This window comes from Helicoverpa zea, chromosome 6, assembly GCF_022581195.2.
Source record: "Helicoverpa zea isolate HzStark_Cry1AcR chromosome 6, ilHelZeax1.1, whole genome shotgun sequence".
Classification (NCBI taxonomy): Eukaryota; Metazoa; Arthropoda; class Insecta; order Lepidoptera; family Noctuidae; genus Helicoverpa; species Helicoverpa zea.
In genome coordinates, this window is record NC_061457.1 from 5,473,389 (window position 1) to 5,491,570 (window position 18,182).

At 36.4% G+C, this 18,182-nt stretch overlaps 1 protein-coding gene across 1 annotated transcript in view; it reads left to right on the plus strand.

Moving 5' to 3' along the window:
* Window positions 1–18,182, plus strand: part of LOC124630977 (BMP-binding endothelial regulator protein-like) — a 44,493-nt gene that overhangs the window by 5,852 nt on the left and 20,459 nt on the right. Inside the window, exons 2-3 of the mRNA XM_047165041.1 lie at window positions 10,519–10,681; window positions 15,322–15,422. Coding sequence (XP_047020997.1) covers window positions 10,600–10,681; window positions 15,322–15,422 — 183 coding nt within the window. The 5' untranslated portion in view covers window positions 10,519–10,599. The remainder of the gene's footprint in view (window positions 1–10,518; window positions 10,682–15,321; window positions 15,423–18,182) is intronic.

Here is an 18,182-nt window from a genome sequence, read left to right on the forward strand (position 1 = left end):
TTTGTTGTTAGTTTCTGAATTTTCTGGAAGATAAAAGGATTAAATGAAGATAGTATACAATTTTCTAAAGTATTGTTATCCAATGTTATAGTTTTACAGGGTGAAGATATTTAGCTGTGTGAGCCAGTCAGTTATGTCAGTTTCATGTTTGGAGCCAAAAACTAGATGATAGAGAGAAAATGGAATCATATTTTTTGAATTGTAAATTAAATAAACTTACTATAGCCAGCATTACATTGATATGTTATTGACAGTTATTGCAAATTATGTTTATATTGTCAATACATCACTCATTGCCTACTGGAAGTGCTAAATACTTGAGTAAAAGTACATTGCGTTTAAGTATATTATAATTCCTTCTCTTACAAATGAGTTTTCATATATTGTGTAACTATATTGTCCAATGTGTCAACGTATATTTTTATTATTAATCATCTGTATGTTGTTTATCTATTGTCGTTGTACCTATGCTCTCTATTTCAGCAAGATCAAATTTATTCACGAGCAGACTTGAATAGGCTTGAAGTAACAAGTACAGTTGTACTTACCTATTGAAACCATTATTATCTTGTTAACAAAAACACAATGTTTTAACAAGAATTGAAAATAAATTATGATTAATAAGTAGTGGTTATCAAAACCGTGGTACGTTTTTAATGATGTAAAATTTGGGACAGTCTTCATTCATTTTATTTTAATTACAACTTGAATGAATTGTCGGCGACCCCCCTTATCAGGAGTCAGGCCGAGTGCTGGTCTCAATCCGAGTTTATAAAGTTGTGCAACTATACCAACGTATGTATGTGTATTCGATGATAATAACAATGGAATATTTCATTGAACATTTTTTCATTGAGTTTATGATATCCAGAATCTCGGGTAACACCAGCTTTGATTATAAATATTCCATTTGTTGGTAAATAATTGCCGTTCCTGTTAAAGGATACGATCATGGGTAAACATGTGCGTATAATTGGAAGTAGAATTATGTAGGTTCTCATATAGGAAATTCCTCAATCGGTACCCTGATTACGTGGAATATGGGAAGTTCATCAATGGTATTTCATGACTTAATTCCACGAAATGCATGTGTCTCAGTTCATTCGAAAAAAATATTTTAGTTTTAGGGTCCAGGTAAATGTGAAGAAGCTCTTAAATGATTCAAATACAATTCTAATCTTAGATAAAGACAGGAAACAGTGTTCTACATTTCTATCTTCAGAGCTTACACAAAATCAGTTCCTATCTCGTAATCTGTTAATCTGACTATTAAAACGGATTTGCTGATACAACTCCGCGGCGTTAGGAACACGTGGTTTACTTTTTTAGTGAGTTAAACAATCAGATAAAGTATTAGCATGTAAACTCGCACTTAATAATTCAGTGTTGGATAAATCTGTGCTTTAATACCCATAGCTTAGTGCTCCATCCAAACAGATGGGTATAAAAGTAGTTATCAAGATAGGGTTGCTAATTCTAGAATCAGGAATTGGCAGACTAGGATTTTGATCTAAAAATAATTTGTATTTATATGAAATGCAAATGTTTTGACTGAGAAATAAACATTTGTGTAGACGGATATATTAGCGTTATTCAATACGTGCACACAAATATATGAAGTATCCTGCGCTGAGAGTAAGAGAACCGCAGCAGTGGAATGCACCTAAATATTTCTTGTCCCCAACTTTATGCTACACTCAAATTTCCTTTGAACCTCCTAATCACGCACACTAGCGTATTAATTTCAGTAGAATTCGTGGGGAATCCCTTCGGAGTACATGTGTGTGGTCACGCTTTGGTTCGCAGCAGTGGGCAGCCCTGGTTTCGGGTGCGGCGACAATCAGGCTGCGTGGGCCTATCGGGCGGCCCGAGGTCGCTTCGTTCACCCCGCTATCGTCGAACGCCTCATTAGCTCTATTAATAATTCAACTCGTATCTCAACCCTATTGTTCTGCCAGATTATTTTCCATTCGTAAACTATATGCGAATGTATGAGTTAATTATGACCATGTGACATTTTGTTGCTCTTGAAGATCGCCTCTTTGTGAACTACGGTTTGCTCTTTGTAAGGATAAAGAAGGTTCATGGCCGTTTCCTCTTCTGGAGTCAGAATACTTTGTCACTTGTAAGGTTGTTGCCTTGTAAATTTTCTTATGTTGTAGACAGAAATATTGATATGATAATTAGAGACGCCATAAGATCGGTCCTATATTCTTAACCCGTAATAGAAGTGAAAACTAACCTTTCACTACGATGTATAGTTAAATATTTAAATATCAATTGCAAATACATCTGCTTGTGTTAACTTTAGGTATATAGATGAGACCATGTAGATGTCAGGTGATAGGCTAGGTAGGCGTGACCAGGTGAGAGGGCGTGGCACCAAAGCAACCCTCCCCATACCCGTCACTCCCACTACAGTTCCAAACTAAAAGGACCTTCCACTTATTTCAATATTTGACCTTACCATTCTACTTTTCTTTTTTAAATGCGACATTAGTCATTTTGACATTGAGCCTTTAAAACGTTTGACATTTCAAAAAGTAGCTTCTGTACGCAGCTGAATAATAAATTATCTAAATAAAATTGTAGGTACAAAATGTTTATTACAACGATTACAGTAATAATAATAATATAGTAATAATATAATAATAATAATATAATTTAATAGCTACTCTACATGTGCAATTGAAATTAGTAGCAATAAATGTAATTAATTTAATGATAATACTCAAAATAAAGCGTATGGATAGTGCAGATAAAACTGTTTTATCTCATTACCGACAGACTTGTTATTATAACTTCTATTTTATGCAGATTATTTTATAATTTCCGCATAGTTCTACATAGATCATAAACTTTTTGTGAGAAAATTATAGAAATGTTCATCATGAACGGCTTTGAAATGCCTATAAACTATAATAGCGAAGAAGAAATAAAAAAAAATGATAGATAGATTGACCTTTAGCTTTTAATGGACTCGGAATTTTAATTATTTTCATCATATTTTAATGCGGTCACACAAAAGTATGTATAACTACCTAATTATAATATAACAATATGTTGAGGTATGCCGACCACATTAAAAACGAAACTTCCGCGTAATACGGGAGGTTCAACTTGTTTATCTTAATATTCAAATTACCAACGAATACGTCATTTATTAATACAGAGATAAAAATATCTCTAACTCGAATTGTTCGTTAATTTTTCCCATAGCCGCTGCGGAGTATGGTGAAAACCCGACATAAATCAATTCCAACTTGACACTAATAAAATTGTTCACTTCTCCGTACCATTATTCATCGTCATCTTATCTCTCAAAGCTAATAGCTTTAAATTCTTCTATTTTATTGTTTAGCATACGAACAATGGAGCTTAAAATTGCAACCGCTGGAATGTCTGTCATTTGCACTATAAGTGGTGGATTTTATGGAAACTCAAACAATGCAAGCTATGAAGCTACTTAGGACTTGACGTATTTCCTGGTACAAATCATGAAGTACTTACTTACTTATCCTTTTTATCCTATTAAGTAAAAAGTTAACAAAAATGCGCGTGTTCTATAAGTTTTTATTTACTTTCTGATGTACCAGGCCAAAAAGACATGTCTTCAAACACAAAACTTTTGCTTTTCTAAAGTACAGGCGAACTACCGCAAATGCAGGCTCCACAACGCGTAATACAATTGGCCAGAGTCACACCAACTAATTATGAAAGAATGAGTACTATATTACAGCACGGCGCGACGTTATTAATGAAGTAACGTCACAACTCGCAAGCTGTACGCAAATGAACTCACTAAATAGAGCGGATTCAATTGTGGCCGTCCCCAAAGCATCTGCTACTTAATTGTCATTGTATTGGATTAATGTCGGCGGGATGATGACCTGCCAGTTATGTGCTCTGCGCTCAACACCACGCAGTGTTTGTAAAGGCCACTTAATGGACATGTTGTGTTTGGGCTGTTAACTCAATTAGCTGCCAGACGCTGGCTCGTCAATCAACAGCATTCATTGTTTTTACGCCACAAGGAAATCTTTAACATCCGCCAACTGAAACTACGATTTCTACTTCTTAATTCAAACCTTCGTATATTGTTCATTCAGTTCAGTTAAACAGTGTTGAATTTAAACAATGATGTACACAGCCTCTCAAGTAACACCCATTCGCACAAAGGTACGAACTAAATTTATCTTAGATCTACAAACATAAGGTAATACGGATTCACCTCCAATATTTGCTGAAGATAAATCGCAGCACAGTGGCATAACGATAATCGTAGTTTTAAGACACAAATATCTGGCTCCCATTGCATTCTGTGGCTGCATGAAGACATGACAATAGTGTTGCAACTCGTTATATCGGTGGGTTCGCAGACTTCTGCTTATTTTGCGAGGATTTAAATATTTCAAACTTAGTCTGTAAAAGATAAGCCAGATTACAGGGCTTACCTTGGCAAACATTGCATTTCTACCGGTGTCGGTTCTTAAAATTACACATGTACCTTGTAGCTATGTGAGCATGAGCATGTTTCTTTAGTGCAGTGGTTCTTAACCTTTTTGTCATGAGGGACCACTTCACCAAAAGTTTACCATGCCGCGGACCACCTCATTGATTTACCTAAATTGAGGGTTCTTTGATAAAGAATACAAGCACACTTTATAATTAGAACTCATTTCTTTATTATTTAGCAAAAAACAAAAAGTTACAGATATTAATTTAATGAGATTTTTGTGACTGCATTCTCTTTACTATGTTCAGAATTCTTCTCTATTCTTTTGTAGGTAAGCAAATGTAAAGGAATACAAACATATGCTTATGTAGGTTTCAAATGCACGAGCGAAGCGAGCGCGAATTTTTTTCAGACTTAAATAATCATTACGTAAAATGTAGCCCAAACGTACTTAACTTTTTGTTTGTTGACAAATGCAAGCATAAGTAGTTTCTGAATATGCGAGCGAAGCGAGCGCGAAAAAATAGTTTTTTTTTTAAGAATCAAAATTAAAATTACGTAAAATGTAGCCCAAACATACATTTTTTACTGTCGGACAAGTAAGATGGATATGAATGGGAAGGGGGGGTGGTCCGGACCCCGAAACTTAACTTATATACGTCCATGCGAAAACCCCTGCTCACATAGAGAAGTCGGTGAAAATAAAGTTAGATAACGTATAGCAACGACGCGAAGCAAAGCTTCGCGGACCACTTAGAATGTCTCCAGGGACCACCAGTGGTCCGCGGACCATCGGTTAAGAACCACTGCTTTAGTGTGTAATCGGTTGTTACCCCTTATGGGGGATTCAGTTATTGGAGATTTGGTAAATTATGCAATTTCCAATGCAGGTATACTTAAATCTAAACTACCCATACAGTATAAGGGCTGGTAGTGAATCCCAACAGGGATCCTGTTCAGAGATCCGTGGTCGTTGGTGGTAACAGTGTTGAAGCATTTCTGCTACGCAGCGAGTGTGTTTGTCATACAACGAATTTCGCTGAGCAGTGCACCCTGGAGGTGTCGCCCTGCGATCATCGAACCTGCTAAGAAAAAACCTGATCTTGTTTCTCTCCGCTTGTACAGTTAGCTGCGGAGCATTAAGTAATCGGAGCCGAGAGCGACGAGATAATGTTGCGCACGCGTGAAATATATCCGAGCGTTTTTATTGCGACCGCGTTCCGCTCCCGGACTGGTATGCGCGTGTCTCTGCGCCGAAGAAATTCTGTCGACGAGTGGTTTGCCTCACGGCGACCTTGTCGCGCGCACGCAGCCCCCCTCCCCCCGGGCCCGCAGCGCCTGCGCCGGCCCGCCGGGCGCTCCTCCGTTGCTGCCTCCGTGAAAGTAGGTGACGGCACGACGCCCGCTGCGGTGGCACCCGTCTTCACACTCGCTTGCGGGCCCTACGCCCGATTTTAAAAGCGGCTTTCTAAATGTTCTCGTATGCTTGTACCTGTATGTGACTGCGCTTAAGTATAAATGGTCCGTCTGCAGCTGTCATAGAAGGCAGTTGAAAAACTTACATCGTCTTTCATATTTATGTTGGCAAATGATTGGCAAACAAATGCAAGTATGTAGCCACTACTCCACTGCATATTGCAAAACCGCATCTGTGATAACGTCACATTAACATTCCTGGGTACCTACCTACCTAAATATGCAAAACTTTGAAGTTATTTTTTTATTGACAGATAATTTTACTAAATTACTAAAATTACCTCGTCTAGTTGGAATGTTACGAGGGTTTGCGTATTTTTACCTAGTTATTAGGTAGGTGATTGAGGCTTGATTGCTCCCATTGAATACATAATCAAAGATCATCAGCGCTCAGTACGTTATCGAGATCAAGTCTGCTTAATGTCACAGTCGCAGTTTTTACCTTAAAGGGGCACAATGTCGTGGAAAAATAATGTTTTAATTAGTTATATTTATTCGTTAAAACATGTCTCATGAATTACACATGCAATTAACTGTGAACTCTGTGGTTGTAGGCTGCTTAGGCATTCGTGGAGTGATGTCCAATTAAAATAATAATTTATTAATGTGATTTCTTTGTATAATCAGCAAGATTTAATACAGTGGACGCAATAATTATGGTGGGCTGAGCATCGTTTGGATCACCGCGATATCCGCTACTGATTACAATTTGCCCCAAAATACAATGGCTTGAATTATTTATGAAACCATTAGAATAAAGACGGTTATGAATATTGTATTTTATTATAAATCAGTTACAACGAATCGTGTGGGACTTTCTTTTTGCAACAATTTATCAGTAAGCTGTTTGCACAACTTATTCGAAGAAGCATTCCATTGTGAATAATGTCCACGTAGGACTCGACGAATTCAATCAAATGCTTAGCGCGGGCTTCCAGGATTGCTCGCGTACTTGCCCACTCAACAGCTCGCTCTTCGGGGAACCTGTTGCCTCTCAGCCTTTCAGTCAGTTGTCTTCACATGTCTTGTGCGATTGGTCGACGGCTACACTCAGGATTCCCTCCTCACCACTACGTGCCATGTCTACAGATTTGGAAGTTAGTACCTCTATAATAATATATAAAATAAATATACACGTGAATAGTACACGTTTTCTACACAAATCCGAAGTCGCCGTGGTCGAAATTTATCGTACGTACTATCTATGATTAATGTAAGTTGAATTGTAAGCAGTCATTAAGTAACAAAGCATCTACGATAACATTATATGCGTAGTATGCTAATAATGTGTTTGTTATATCAACTTAAACTTTTTATCACGTCTATTGTCCGATCGGTATTTTCTCGATTAACAACGGGATGATTGACATATTGGACAAAAAATAAAACAATACTAGTAGCGTATGCGGTCGCTACTGGCTTTTATCTGAGATTCTCGGAGACTCTTGCGCAGATCTAGCCATTGATGTTTTGTTGACTGATCTCCTCGACTGTTCTCGGAAGCTGCTGATTAATATTATCTCTCTCTGCTTATTCTAGTTTCTTAGAACACAGACTTCACTTGAGTTTCAATTGTATAAATGCTTTGCACCTATCAGTTTTTCTTTGATGTAAGTTTTTCTGCTGCCCGCGGCGGATGTAGAGTTATGATGGTTAATGAAACTTTTATAATTAGCTGAAGTATAAAATAGCAATCTTCTATAATTATAATTTAAATCAAATATATATTCGAACGGGTGCGCTCTCTTCATCATTTTAACAAGGATTCGTTAACTCATTCCGTGTTAATAAAGTGTGTTTATTTACATTCTGCAAAAAGTATACTTTGTTAAGCGATTCAATTATGTTTTTATGAGATTTTTTACAAAGTGTGCCTAAAACGCATTACTGAGGAGGATCTGAAACCGGAACTAGAGTAATTGACAATATACAGCGATGAGGTGGTGGTCGCGGGTCGTGCCGCCCGCCACCACTCGATCGCCGTGTAAACGCACTTAATATGAACCACTTTTTGCTTCACTCTGTTATTATTAATGAATAAATGCTATATGTCCGAGTACTCGAGGTCAACGTACGTGCGGAATGTTGTAAAAAATGCGTTAAGGACATCAGCCCGGCGTTCTATCAGTGTAGAACCGATGGCACTATGCGCGGGCTCTTTAATTCTCTCATTAGCTGGCTTTGAATTATTAATTAGACCATGACTCGCGATATATGCTTATTATGATATTATTTTCTTTAATTTGTTATTGATTTCAAGTGATAGGTACACTTGATGCCAATATTGTTATTAGTCTTTCAAGGTACCATCCGAACCAGTCAAGATATTAAATCTCACAGTTTGTGATTTCTATAAGTACAAATGTCAGTGCAAAATTAAATTCAAATCGCAATAAATTCTCAAAAGTAATTACGAGGCTGAATGCTAAATCCTCTGGACACGACTTCATATAATTTGGTATCGTCATAACTAGCAACAAATTCCTGAATATTAATTTATTCGTTAATCTCAATAATAGATTGACCAATAAACTTTAAGGGATTTTGTGAAATATTCGCGTTATGATGATGTTGATTACCTATCTTTATTGCATTAGTAATACGTGAGACGTTTTGTAAACATGTACATATCACGAATACAAACGGTGTGTAGTGACGAAGAAAAATAAATAAACATTCAATCAAATTGTAAAATAGAAGGAAAATTATGACTTCATCACTTCTTTGAATTTAGTATAGTATCAGAAACTGACAAACGTAATCGGGTGATTGACAGTATAGTAAGTTCAACTCAGTCGTGCGCGCGGCCCTATGTGTGGGTAACCCTTGTACATATACAGTGACTTTGTGTGCGTGACAAGAGGTACAGTCGGGTACAAATACAGTTATTTAGGGGTTGTATACGGCTGTTTAAAGTACAGTTATTACGTAATTTAGTTTATTTATTTATAATGATTCTGTATCGCTACTTGAAAAATCAAATGATGAATTTTCGGATTCGCTACTTTCACCAATGTTAATTATAAATTCTGACTCCATGTCAAAATGTCTATAGTATTCTTCTTTTTTCTTTTGTACATGTCGACAAGTATTACCCAACATCCCTTCATCAATTTGACTTAAACGTTCATTTATGAGTTTCATTATTTCCGTCTTATTTTGGTCGACATTATGCGAAGCAATATAATTTTTTAAAATTCCCCACACATTTTGTTTCCATTATTATACTAAATTATAGGTCTTTTACATTCTTAGTCCACACATTTATTTATTGTCCGCGTACCCCGAGCTAGAAAATATGTAAGGAGTATTTAATTCATCTTAGATATTTCACTTCATTTATTTCTTAGATACTGTCAATGTCAATTTGAAAAGCCGTATGAGAAAATAATGATAAACTGTAAAATGTAATAATAAAAAGCTTTGAATGTTGTTTCATTTTTTTGAAACGCTACCTGACTCCTTAAAACATTTTCTCCGTGAAGAACTAGACATTTTCGTAAACGACTGTACCCATAACAAAAAGCGATGAGAACACGTCATGCTCGGACGACGTCACTGTCACACGAATGAAAGTTGTATATTTACAAGCCGACGCACACATAGGGCCGCGCGCAAATCTGAGTTGAACTATCTATAATGTACTATAATAAAAAGTTATTTACGTTTAGAAAAACTCGAAGCAAAGACGTGAAGGATTTACCTAAAAAAATTAATAACTTCATCAAGTTTATTGTGAACTTTGTTGGAAGATATTTGCATAAAAACTTTGACTTGAAAATTTAATTTTCTATTGATAGTGGTTTTTGTGATGTATCGTGACATTATTGGAGTGAAGTTACTGCTGTAGTGGATTTACTTATTAGTGTTTCAGTACATCCACCTTTTTATAAAACGTAAACTTGAATCAGCTATAAACTATGAAGTATATCGAAGTTCATAGTTGAAACCTAGTACTAAATCTCGCACCTTTTTTATGCCATATTTTTCAATAAGGTGGCTTATGTTAGAAGCTTAGAGACATATAGCTTGTGCCACAAGTTAGCGTCATAAACTTGTTTTTCGTCTTGTAATCTCATCAAAATTCTATGACGTTGTATTGTTGAATATGTTTGTTTAGCCCGGTGGCTAAAGAATTATGATTTGTGAGAATTATGGAGTTAGGCTTTTCCATTTTCTTCCAGTAGCCTTGCTCACAAAGAGTAACTTGTTTCTGTCGAAAGCACATGGCGGTTTCATATTAATTGGCATGTTTAATTTAGTTCTCAGGCAAAGGTAGCGTGTGAATGATCTGAGGTGGCAGATTTTTATGAAGCACCCCGGCACTCGATGGAGTTTAAGCCCCATTCTTTTTAACCGCGCACCGTGTAATAAGTAGTCTACCTCTCTCTAATAAAATAAAAGCGTTTCCCTTTGGCTCATCGTTTCCTTCTACAAAATGAAGGACGCAACATTATTGAAATTGATTGTGAAGTTGAGCTTCCTATAGCTCCTTCAAAGAGCATTGGAAGCTCTTTGAAGGAGCAGCCTAACAGGACTTTATTGAAGGCAGATTTTTAACTAACATTTCTTTTGTTTTGTCGCAGGTGTTGCGCGTGTGTGGCGTGGCGCTCGAGTGTGATGCGCGGCGGGTGGAGCACTGGTCGCCGGCGCGAGTAGCCGCGACCATGCGGGGCCGAGCCGCCCTCGCCGCAGCCCTCATCGTCTGCTCGATCCTTGGCACGACCCACGCGTCCTCTGCTGTTATCAGTAAGTTCCTTACAGGCATACCTATATTATTTTGATGGGAAATCATGGGGATGGGGGATGGGGAGTGTCAGACTTTAACCTGATCGAAACCCATCATGTTTTTAGGCCTTTGGTGTACAAGGGCCGCGGTAACTCTTTCGAAAAATCCCGCAGCCCCGGGAGCTCCTCCCCTTCTTTGGGTCTGAAAGCTGTCAGACGGTCTTAAATACTGCTGTTTCTGCACATCATTGGAAGCTCTCCTGTAGTCTTTTATCGTTTCTTTGTCCAAGTGTTAATAATGTTATTTAAACATTTGATCTCGATAGAAAGTAGCTTAGTAGAGGGATCTTTTCCTTGATTTAACGTTGGGGTTTTTAGAAATTGGAAATTCCGTAAAGGAAAAGCGAGAACTTCTAAATTAGTGTTGGAGGAAACTACAGACATAAAATAATCATTGTATTTGTGAGAGTCGTTAATTAGGTTTTTTTCTATAAATTCCCTTATTAAGAGGAAAGTACAGTTCGCGACAAATATCCTAAACAATAAGGTTCGACAGGTCGATTGCATAAGGCACGACAATTGGTCCGTTACGAAACCTCGCCCGGACCGTTCCCACATAGATCACACATTCGTTCGCCTCTCGATCATGACGTGCATAGTGAACGCAAGCGCACCTAGTTTACAGACACACTAAAACTTAGGATCGCTCGACAGCGAATAAAGTGTTGTTTTATTGCAAAATGAACTGAAACACGATCACGCTTCGTGGGTGTCGAAATTATTCGCTTTATAGGTATCAAATATATCTTTGAACTGTGTGTAAGTAATTTGGCATAATGTGACAAGGATTCCCTCATTAAAAAGAGAAAAAAAGTTTTTCCTTCCTTTCTGAATTAACAATAAATAACAATATAATGAGTAACTAACTAACTGGTGTAGATAATATAGTTTTAAAAAGTAAAAAATATATTTACTTAACTTCTCTTAGTAACGACTGCATTATCCGGTAAGAATAAGTTTATCCAGTAATGATTTATCGACATGAAATATAAATTGAGCCACAAAATGAAAGGAATCGTGGCGAAATACGAAAAATAATGATATGGAGACGTTAGAAAATTGCGGGTTATTTATCATGAATAGTTTATTATTTTCATAATAGGCCTCTACAACTTCATTAGGTTGTATTCAGAAGCCATTGAGATCAAATTGATAATGATAGTCGGTTTCAGGGGCTTATATGAATAGGTGCTTAAGATAATATTATCCCTAGGCTTAGAATTACTATCGTTGATCGCTGCAGGAGTAACTTTCTCAAAATTATTCTCATCTAGCCGGCATTTAGGTATTGAAATGGCCGTTAAGTGCATATCTTGTAATCGCTTTATGGGTATTTTGCGTACAGCTTGAATGCCTGAAACATCGCAATTAAATGGCGTGTAAACTGTTTAAAGTACCGTATATTTTCGATATTTGCATAATTTCTTGTCACTTAACTGGAATAATAATATCATTTAGCTGTATTGGAATATTACTTTAGTACTTTAAGTTCATATAAAACATTAAATTCTAGAATTATGAGCGCACCAAAATATATCAAGTTTGTAATGGTTCCGTGGTAGGGAATAAATTATAAAATAATATCACACTTAACCAATTTTATGGTTTCGATAATTTTATCATATTTATTTATTGTTTAAATAATAAACACAATGATTATTAACACGTTTTTGAACTTTAATGGTTTCTTGTCTTTTGGAACGTTTACACTACCTGTTAATATCAAGCAGGATACAATTAATATTTAATTTTGTGAGTTAATTACTTATTATGATGTTATTTTATTTATATTATGGTCTATGTAGGAAACAGATGTTAATATGTTGCTCGTTCCGGTAATCACGTAACAATAATTTGGTATTAATATCAGTCTAACATTGAAGATTAACACCATAAGCAAGACAGAATTTCTTTCACTTTTAATGTGCGTGTAAAGGATTGTTTAAAATATAAACGAGATTACTTAATCATTTACATAAAAGTGACCTGAATAATAAGCTAGAACAAAAACCTAAATTATAGTTCGGCCATTCAGAGAATGCGTTCCTGACACGTCGCGATTGAACTGACGACGTAACTTTGCAATGGCGTTGCAGTTACGATAAAAATATTTTTGCTGGTTGTTTACCGTTTTAACAATTGAGGAGCATTAAAACAACATTATTATATCAATAATCAATGAATGTTATTACGTCGTCAGTTCAATCGCGACGTGTCAGGAACGCATTCTCTGAATGGCCGAACATTAACGGAAAACACCCAAACTCGTTTTAAAAACTACGCGTCGCAGGCTTACTACGGGGTTACGAAAAAAGGTCTACGAAAGTACTACGCCCTCAAAAGAATTGGCAAACAAAACCAATTCGTTATATTATTCGAACCACTTCTACTGTTTGTTTAAAGGATTTATCTGTTGATCTTCAATAATATAGTGTATCAGTCGTTAATTAGGCCGAGCCGAGTATCACATGTCGACTAATAGGTAAGTCTCTCGATGGTACGAATCAATCGAGTTATTATCCCGGTATTAGAACGAGTTCATCCAGCAGAGGACAAGTTCAGTGTCGAACTGTGACATTGCGTTACGACATTGATTCACGATTAAGGCGCTTATCTATATGTTGTTATCAACACTCATCTTATACAGGCAGGGGACAGTCGTGACAGGAATGTAGGTTAAATCGATTCAAGGGCTCATATTCGTATTATGATGCCTCTCAAGTATTTCATATGTCTTTCACAACTTTTTTATTTTCGTCTCCATAGTTCTCATGTTATGTGAATGTCGATTTAATGTTAAACAGTTTTGTGTGACCGACTATCAGACGGGTGAAGTTACTTTATTACAATTTTATAACGCAGTAAATTGTGAATTTATTATTATCGAAAATTTAATATAATTCTTCAACAATATGAATTAACTATCTAATTTGTTAATTTACAATTCAGCGAAATATTTATAAAACCGTTTACCTTGAAAACCGCTCGTTGCTATGAGATATGATGAAATGTAAATATACAGTGTGCCACAAAAATCTATAAGGCATAGTCGCCCGTCGTCCATAAACAATTGAATTGAATGGGTGATTCATTGTTTCTAAATGAAGTTGGTATTTAATTGGAGAAACAATGCAGTAACATGGTCGCGGATTAAAGGAATTTATTCCGTCTGCAAAAACAGCGCATTAAAATATTAGCCACGAGTAAACATTTGAAGAGGAATTCTCATCGTAGACGAACACGTATTAATTACCTACAAAAATATTGACGCGACCACAGGACAGTGCGACCGGTGGCGCCCGATGGCTACGTTTTCTACGTAATAAGAATGCGGATCCGTGGATCTAAATCAAGGTAACGTGTGATCACACGGCCACGACATCGACACTCAGGCGCAATGTCGATGTCATTTGTACGAAATTCGACGCGCCGATCTTCTACCAAAACATCCACATAGAACTGACGAAGGGACTTTGCTCTGTTTAAACACAATTTGTCTGAATCTTGGCTGTTTAATACATGTTTTTTCTGATAAATGTATTTTTGATAACCTCATTGGAAAGATTTTTATTATATAACAATGTTTCTATTCCATTTTATTTTATAAAACATGTTTATACCTATTATGTGATACAATGATTTGTTTGGGTTGGAGAATGTTATGTTGCTATGCGGAGCGAAGCTTATTCGGTGCACTATAATATATGCAAGAATGATGGTTGTATCTAATATTTTTAGAGAACCGTTGTATAGGTTCCGATTTCGAAGACAGTAGGTATTTTTAACCGATGTTTCAATAATAACTCTCCAATTACATTGGAATTTGGCATCTCGAAGGACGACTACATTTGATTAAGCTGTTCAATCAATATATCTTACTTCTGCCATTAATATTATTTACAATTATAATCAATTTGTTTGACGTGAACATAATGATAGTGAGTTTACTTATCCTTTTTATTCACTTATCGTGCTGATATTACTTTCTCTGCTCTGATTTGCGTAATTTTTATGATTGTAGGAACAGTTATCTCTTTTCTTTTACTTTCTTGCGAACTTTTGTTATCGGTCAATGGGAAAATAATACTTTGGTATGAATTGATAGCGTGTACTAAATAAACTGGCATGTGTAGAATAGTGCAGCGCGGTGCACTAGTATATAGGACAGCTGTTTCCCACGCACGTTGCTCAGACCGCAGCCTCCTGCGCACCGCTCGTGGTCATTCGTGGACACTCGGCAGGTATCGTGCGCTAATCGGACTCTTTCGCCTGCATTAATTCTGTTTAGATTTCACGGCTGTCAGCAACTTCATTAATAGATAGGACATGTTCTGCAACAGTTTTGAGTGCCTTATTGCAATTTACATTCGCTTCGTCTCAAATGCTCCCACTTAAAATTTTTACTGACTTATCCTTTTTTTTGTGTAAAAACTGATTATGGAATTTTCATACCAGTTTTTTAACAGAAACCTCAGTATTGGAATGACTGCAGTTTCCTTTTAAATCCTGATGTTTTCCTTACTGGTTTGAATTTTATAAGCTTCTCGCTCACTCAGTACAATTACTAGAAGTAAATAAACAAGAAAATTATTGTATTACAGAGGGCCAGCGTGCGCCGTGCTCCAACGAAGGCGAGCCCGTGAAGCTGCAAGACGCAAGACTGGAACAAGACTGGAGCAGCTGCTTCCGCTGTATTTGTAAGGTAGGATAATATATACCTGCCATAAAATTTATATAAAAGGCCAGCCCGCATGAAGCAAGCGTGGTTATCAACGATCACCACTGCTCCTACTCGAGCAAACGTTATAGCTAAAACTCATTCCTTCTCTGTATGAGAAGAGCACTATGCTCTGGGACAGTAAAAACTGATGATGAGATTAAAAGGCAGTTGACTGATGGTACAGAAGTACCCACTCAAAGTTATGTGTAGACTAAACAAAATTCAAATGAAATCGAAACCATGTCACGCATACCAGAATTCAAACTGTCGTGCCTCTGCATCAATTTTTGTGACCTCCAAGTCTGAGGGCAGACCTCTAAGAGAATCGGTACAAAGGTGACCTAATTTTTATTTTTATAATTATTTTTAACGGCCAAGAACTTACACTAGGATACAATAATAGAAAACGAACCAATTTCCAAACATTCATATGATACTCAGCGAGCTTTAGGCGTGTACCACGTGCTCAAAGTTTTTAATGGCAGGCTCATTGAATCTGGTGTAAATTCCAACAATTATTTTTACTTATATAACTTTTTTGTCTATATTCTCATCACGTGAAACAAAGGGTCCGAAAAACCAACGGCCATAAAACTGAAGGTTAACCTATTTGCGATTTGCCACCTGAGATTTATTCAAATTCCAACGTGATTGGAGTCGTGTTTCGCTTACAAATACACCAAAATTAATCGTTTTATACACGTGATAAAAAATCTAATTGAGCACTGGAAGACATGGTAACTGCTTTGTTTATTGCATTTAAAAATATCTAAATTAACTTTGAAATGAGAACCTCCTACGTTGGTTTCTTTGGAAGATGAGATAAAACTGAAATGGTAGTCGTGTCATACAATATGATCTATAGCTGAGGTAACTCATGGTCGGTTAATAAATGGGTAGGTCTTGGACTTTTGAATGTAACGTAGTCATCTTGACTATCATCCCAGTTATTCGAAGATAATATTCCGAGTAGAAACTATAATAGAAGTTTTCCGAGGTGTACCTACTTATCAGTCTTTCTACCCAACTTGTATAATTCTAGGTCCAACAAATAAATAAGACTTTTTTTATTGAGATTTATGTAGTGAATTAAACATTTTATTTACAAGTAAGCACAACGGGATAATTATGTTTTTTAGGTTAACAACCAGCCAGTTACGTTTAGTATCCACTATTTACCTACAAATAAGTTATTCAGCGTCTAAACTTAGTTAGTTTCTTGGGTTTAAATATAAACATAGAATATTCAAAGTAAATCTTGCATTTTATAGTTAATCGTATTCATATTGCAACAGCCTTAATCATCTCCGAGTCAGATGGTAATTGGAATCGGTATCATTTGACATTTGAAACGTAAACGTTGAGAAAAAGTCATATGAAACTGATTTCCATCGAATTTACATGAATATGTTGATTAGCGGCCAGGTGGGATTTATTAACGTATTCGATTAAAGCCTAGCATTATAATATTGTGTGATAAGTCTTAATGTTTATTGTGATTATTGAAGGATTGTAGCTTTATGCTAAATGTTAAATTAAGTGCAAACACGTGATTTATAAAAAATACACACAATATTATTCGTATTTTGCTTCTTAAAAGTCGAATAGCATTAAGAAATTAAAATAATACCTATAACCTTCACTAGTATTGCGAAAGCGATGTCACAAATCACTTAAGAAACATCCAAACTGCTTGGTAACAGCACTATCATCTAACAAGTTACGCACTTATCGATAAATGTACACATAAATGTGAGGTGTGAAATACAGCACACCGAGCTCGTAATTGTCTCTTGGGGTTTACTTATAGAACGTTTGTATGCCTATGCGGCGGCCACTGTCACCAAATCAATTTATCACGCACCAAGTACAGAATAATAATTGAGAGTCGCGCGTGCGCCTAACTCACACCTAGACAATAACTAGTAATTTGATTAGCGAAGGTGTTTTCTTGGAATGTCTGGTGATGCTCTATTGTTTTTTGGAAAGGTGGATTGTAAGAATAATTTTTGTTGACCTTTTTGGAATATGCACTTGAAGCTTGAAGTCTTATAGAAGAATCAAAGGTAGGGCTAAAAGTAGGATTGATTCATTTTCATTGATATTCCATATTCAAATAATTGGTCCTAAGAGGAAATTTTGGAGTGTCAGAACGTGACGTAGCGATTTTTTTTAAACCTAACTGGTCTTCTGTCCCCCATGCCTTTTATAGCCGACTGTGACGTAATTTTCTCACATTTTAATGATAATGAACATAGTACATAAAATATGATTTCTATTTATGAGTTAAGTACATTTGTTTCCTATTTAGGCACCTTACTTGTGTGGAGCTGGAATAATGTAGTCCGTATGTAAATCTAAAGTAGTGCTAATCACTACTGTAAGTTTGTGACGTTTCGCATACCATCGGAGGAGATGGTAAATATGTTGTTATGTTACCGTCATATAACTTTATTTACTTACATGGTTTTATATGGTGGGATAGGCGGTAAACATGTGGATACCTCAACATTGTCGAAAAATGCACAAGTTTCCTCAATCTGTAAAATTCGAAGAAATTCGAAACACCAAAATAGTCGACATGTCATGGCCCTATTTCGGTTCTTTGAATTATCAAGATAGAGTTGGCGAGGCTATCGAGGAGAAGTTAATAATCCCGCCATGACACAAAATCTATGAAGAGATGCAAGTAATTTGGTGCTAATTGCTAGCAATGTGTGATGTGGCGGCGTGGCTGGGCGC